General features: G+C 46.6%; 1 protein-coding gene across 2 annotated transcripts in view; it reads left to right on the top strand.

The window, feature by feature from the left end:
* Nucleotides 1-378: 378 nt before the first annotated feature.
* Cyth3 (cytohesin 3) overlaps nt 379-6,000 on the top strand; it is a 109,759-nt gene continuing 104,137 nt past the window's right edge. For both annotated transcript variants that reach the window (XM_042686644.1, XM_042686643.1), the window contains exon 1: nt 379-542. In XM_042686644.1, the coding sequence (XP_042542578.1) occupies nt 509-542 (34 nt within the window). In that variant the 5' untranslated portion in view covers nt 379-508. The remainder of the gene's footprint in view (nt 543-6,000) is intronic.

Here is a 6,000-nt window from a genome sequence, read left to right as displayed (position 1 = left end):
CCCTCCTCCAGATAGCACGTGCGAGCTGGAACCCTGGGCTACTGGGTTTTGTAGAGTAGGGTGTCTCGGTGTCCTGGACCATACGTCCATCCCCAGGCTGCTGGAGGGCAGGGGTCGCGGTGGGAGGGAGCGTTCGGAGCTGCGCGTTGTGTGTGTGAGTGTGTGTGTGTGTGTGTGTGTGTGTGTGTGTGTGTGTGTGTGTGTGTGACCCATGGTTTATGTCTCGGCTTCTCACTCCGACTGCAGACACCGCCTGGCGAGCTGAGTTCCCGCGGGTGGGGCCCGGCAGTCTCGGGCCCCGCCCACCGCGCCGGGACGGGCGGGGCTTGGATCACGTGACGGCGCGCCGAGCGGCGAGGCCCCGCCCGGCCGCAGGAGGAGGCCCGGCCGCGACCGGGGCCGCGCGCGCTGTGGAGACGCCTGGTCGCCCGTGAGCTCCTGACGGCGGCAGTCCCCAGCGCGTCGCCTGCCCGGCACTGGGCTCCCCGGCTGCGGGAGTGGTCTCAAGATGGACGAAGACGGTGGCGGCGAGGGCGGCGGCGGTGAGTGTAGGAGGTGTGGCCGGTCCGCGGGGCGGCCTGAGGGACCCGGGGGGTCGCCTGAGGAGACCTGGGGGTCTCGCGTCCTCGGGGCCGGCCGGGCGGCTGCGGGAGGCCTGACACGCTCCGTGCTGGGGTCGGGGTACCCGGGCCCCAGGAGCGGACGCGCCGGGGACTGGGGGAGGGGGGGTCACCACAGGCCAGGGGTTCTCCGCGTGGGGTGGGGGACGTGATGGGCGACCTTCCCCGCGTCTTGTCACCAAGGGCGTCCACGCCCTCCCGACTCCAGCCGTTTCGGACGACCCCTTTCGGCGGCTTTCCTCGCGTGGCGGCAGTGGGCGAGCCCGTGGGAAATGGGGAGGGGAAAGTTTTGAACTGGGGTGCGCGAAAGGAAGCGGGAGGGACGGGGCTTAGGTTGGAAACCCCGACTTTTCCCCGCCCCTGGCTTGAGGTCAGTAGGGATCTGAGGGCATTGCTTGAGCGAGGAGGGGGCCGCTGAGTCCAGGTCTGAGCATGCATTTGATGAAATGGCAAAGGTTCCGGAGTCAGAAAAAGAAAAACAAAAATCAGGTCAAAGGTGCTGCAAGTGTCTGGGGCCGCAGCCAGCCACAGCAGCGGAGGTGACACTCGACATCAGGTGTGGGGGACACCTTTGGGAAATAGGTCGTTGTTTCCGTGCCCAGTGTACCCCGAGTTGTGTGAATTGGATATTCCTCTTTGCGGGAAGAATGTTTTGCTGTAAATTATTTAGTGCAATTCAAATTACTGTCGTGTCATTGCTGTGAAGTAGGTTTTCCAAACATAATCAGATGCCTCTCTGTATGGAGTCGGGTCACTGATTTGGAAAGCAAAGGGTTAATTCGCCCCTATATTACAGGAACACCCCAAGTTGAGGAGCTCTCTACTTTCCCTAACGATCTTCTTTCTGCTGACAGACGGAATCATCAGAACCCGGTGTAATAAGGGAGTGTTTTAGAAAAATCCTAATTACAGGCTGCTGGAGCAGCTGCCTGTAAGAATCAGCAGTATTGAAGGCTTCAGGATGAAGTGGTTAATCAAGGTGCCTTCTAGAATTCAAGTGCTCACAGGGAGATGTTTTTGCTTTGAAGGAAGCGATGTGGCTGGGCTGGTGGGAAGTTGGCACCCGGCATGGCATTTGGGGAGTTCAGTTCTCATAGTTGAAGCCAGGGGTAGTACTGTAGCACCGAGTGGGTGTGTTGTTTATGAGAGGGTGCTGTGGCAAGAAGGCTCTGTTGCAAACCCTCCTACAGTCAGGCTGTTTGTCTAGAGACACCAGATCCCACTTCTGTGTGGCCTCGTCCCTCCTCCCATTTGGCATAGGCGCACAGGTGTATATAAATGGTAATAGCTGGCTTCATGGTTTTGTTCCAAAGACACTCCTGATTGTGAGTAAAGAAATATGAATGACTTGAAGGTACAAGTAGGCATTAAAGTATTACAGCAGTTTTAGATCTTTGAGGACAATAAGAAAGGATACTATTAACTATCAAAAGGCTGAAGACTATCTTTGGCTATATATATCTTCTGGGAAAATGTCACAGAAACAATCTGGGAATTAAACATAGGTAATGCATCAGTAATAGTAAGAAATTTGAGACAATAATGCTTGATGGTAGGAGATGGTGAGGTAGATTTGGTATGTTCATCCACTGAAATGTTTCTTAACTAATAAAAACAAGCAATTATTTTTATCCATGCTGGCCTTAAACAATGTAAAAACTCTTTAAATTTTCCAAGCATATTTCTTTTAAAGGTAGAGAGAGGAGGGAGAAGGAGAGAAAGAGAATGCTTGTAAGAGTCATGGGGATATTTTAAATGTATAATGTTATTTCACCACCTTGGGACATTCACAATGAGCATATATTTATTATTTATTGATTTTCTACTGAAATGCTAGGCAGCATGCTAGGTGCTAGAAAGCAACTTTTAACCTTTTATTGATTTGATTCATCAAAGCCTTTCCTCTTTACATTGTGGAAGACACTTAAAAATCATGTTTGGTCATCTTAGAGTATTTAATTTTAAATTAAGTGGAAATCTTTCAGTCTTTTTTTTTTTTTTGGTCAGTTGTGGGGCTTGAACTCTGGGCTTGGGCGCTGTCCCTGTGCTCTTTAGCTCAAGGCAAGCACTCTACCACTTGAGCCATAGCACCACTTCTGGTTTTCTAGTGGTTTATTGGAGATAAGAGTCTCATGGAGGGCTGGGAAGGTGGCTCAGTGGTAGAGCACTTGCCTTGCATGCCTGAGGCCCTGGGTTCGATTCCTCAGCACCACATAAGCAAAAAGAAAAAAGCCGGAAGTGGCACTGTGGCTCAAGTGGTAGAGTGCTAGCCTTGAGCTGAAGAGTTGAGGGACAGCGCCCAGGCCCAGAGTTCAGGTCCCACAACCGGACCCAAAAAAAAAAAAAAAAAAAGAGTCTCATGGACTTTCCTGCCCGGGGTTGGCTTTGAATGGCGATCCTCAGATCTCAGCCTCCTGAGTAGCTAGGATTACAGGCATGAGCCACCGGCGCCTGGCTTTTTCACAGTCTTGAAGTATGAGTCATTATACAGTGCTTATTTGTATAAACTTCACTTGCTTGTATTTAACTTCTAATTGTTTGAAGTGAACAGTTCTTTATGGTTCTTACCACTTAAGTTTCAAAGCAAAGCATTAAAAAAAATTGTCTTGAAAAATAAAATGGAGCCTTTTGAACAGGAACAACTTCATTGCCAGCCAATGGCAAAGCATAACGTGTTGGGGTATATTTTTAGAGTATAGGACAGAACTTTCAACTGTCTGGGGAAGTGTGTTTCAGCTTGTTTAGAAGATAGTATAAATCTATCCAAACAGTTTTTTTCCGACAGAGGCTGAAGAAAATTTAAAGGATCCTTTTTGTTAATTAGTCAGGTAAAAATATTTTTAAAACTCCTACTTGTTTTTTTTTGGGGTGGGGTGGGGGGTCCGGTTGTGGGGCCTGAACTCTAGGCCTGGGCGCTGTCCCTCAGCTCTTCAGCTCGAGGCTAGCGCTCTACCACTTGAGCCACAGTGCCACTTCCGGCTTTTTTCTTTTTTCTTATGTGGTGCTGAGGAATCGAACCCAGGGCCTCATGCATGCAAGGCAAGTGCTCTACCACTGAGCCACTTCCCAGCCCTCCTACTTGTTTTTATATATATATTTTTTTTTTGTGGTTAAGAACAGGTTTTTCTATGGAGCCCAGGCTGGCTCTTGAACTGAGACCTTTTGCCTTAGCCTGCCTAGTGCTGGGATAACATTATAGGCCTAGCTGTACTTTTAAGTTTGTGTCCAGGATATACGTATTCTTTGAATGCAAGATAAGGAGAGGATGGTGACTTGAATGGTTGGAAGGCAGTTTCAAGGAAGAGCAAGTGGGGGAAAAAGATTACAAGAACATATTGTTCTTTATAATGTGTGCAGAATGTAGTTAAGGTATTTTTTAATTCCTTTGGTGCTCTGTTGCCTTTCAGTTTTTCTAGAAAAGTTCTTGGAATCAGTCTGTACTTAGAAGGTGACTGACAAGTTTGGCTCTTTGCCACTATTTGATGTTCCTGAATGGACCATCAGTGGCAGATGTCATGAATTAACTTTAATTGGTTTCTCCTCCTGTACTGCTCACTCTCATTAGTAAATATAAGGCTCAAGTGAATGTCTTTCAGCTGCACTATAAGTAAATATAAATTAAGACCCCACCTTTCACCTGTAGACAGTAGTCCCCAAGTATGAAGATAGAATGGGGCTAGGTCATCTCAATATCTGCTGGTAAAAGTATAAATCTGTCTGCTCTTAATATACCCTGTGTCCTATTGGCTAAGCTCCATTTCTTGCCCTTTGCCTGAGGAGGAATTCGACCTTTTCTTTTTTTCCTTCTTATCGGGTGTGGAGCTTGAACTCAGGGTCTAGGCCACTGTTCCTGAGCTTTTTCACTCAAGGCTAGTGCTCTACCACTTTGAGCCACAGCACTGCTTCTGGTTTTTTGGTGGTTGACTGGAGCTAAGAGTCTCAAGGACATTCCAGATTGGGCTCACTTTGAACCTCATTCTTCAGATCTCAGCTTCCTGAGTTGCTGGGATTATAGGCATGAGCCACTGGCACCCAGCCAGGATTCCAACTTTAAAGGCAGCATTTCCAGGTCTTTGGTCAGTTCACTTGGGGACTCCATTTGACTAGTGGGTACCACCAGTGGTAGACAAGGGTGGCCAAGGAAGGGTGAAAGCAGCTTGTATCTTTCCCCTTGTTCTCCTTGAGTCAGTGTCTCTGTACCTGCCTGCTCCTTTGACTCTAGCTCCTGCTACCATGGCTTTAGCTCCTGAGCTTTGGAAATACCTTTTCCCCTTGACCTTCCAGCCAAAAGGTAGACAAGCTTCTTCCTGTTTAACATGTGTAAATAGTTACTTATTTTAGCCCTTTAAAGAGATGGTTCTCATTCTGATATATATTTAAAAAGCATTGGCAGTAGCTTTAGAAATGACAAGTTTTGACCGGGTGCTGGTGGCTCATGCCTGTAATCTTAGCTACTCAGGAGACAGATCTGAGGATTGTGGTTCAAGCCAGCCTGGGCAGGAAATGCTGTGAAACTCTTTATCTCCAACAAACCACCAGAAAACCAGAAGTGACGCTGTAGCTCAAGTAGTAGGGCACTTGCCTTGAGCTGAAGAGCTGAGGGACAGTGCCCAGGCCCAGAGTTCAAACCCCATGACCAAAAAAAAGAAAAGAAAAAGAAAAAGAAATCACAAGTTGTATAAATCCTTTACCTGACAGTGACTAGTTCAAGGAATTTAACCTGAAATTATTTGTTTATGTATAAGACAATATAGGCTCAAAATTATTCATTGCCTTGAGGGTCCATTACTAGGAGACTTCTTAGAGAAATCATAGTATACCTACCTGGTGATTGAAGTTGTGCAAAAGAAGAGACAGCTCTTCATGAATCGATACAGAAATATCTCCTAAGTTACAAAAGCAAACTAAGTAAATGTGCATTGTATTCTATGGTTTCATTTGTGGGGGGGGGAAGGAAGTGCTTGTATACTCATGAAAAATTGTCTGGAATGTTAAACAGGGAACTAAGAACAATGGTTACCTGTTTGGAGAGGTTGATGATAAATGTAAGTGGGGAGGAAACTTCACCACTGTTTATTGTTTGAAATTAATAAGAGTTTTAAGTTTATTCTAAAATGAGAAAACAAGTCTTATGGAGAAATAGTATGATGGTCAGAAAGCACTCTTTAAGGGACTATATATACAAATCATATATATATATATATATATATATATATATATATATATATATATATAAAATAAACCTATGGTGCAAATAATGCTAAATGTAAACTATAAATATTTTTTTTGGGAGGGTCCGGTCGTGGGGCCTGAACTCTGGGCCTGGGTGCTATCCCTCAGCTCTTCAGCTCAAGAATAGTGCTCTACCACTTGAGCCACA

This window comes from Dipodomys spectabilis, unplaced genomic scaffold (assembly GCF_019054845.1).
Source record: "Dipodomys spectabilis isolate Male_0828 unplaced genomic scaffold, ASM1905484v1 ptg000098l, whole genome shotgun sequence".
Lineage (NCBI taxonomy): Eukaryota > Metazoa > Chordata > Mammalia > Rodentia > Heteromyidae > Dipodomys > Dipodomys spectabilis.
This window is presented reverse-complemented; position numbering and strand designations above follow the sequence as displayed.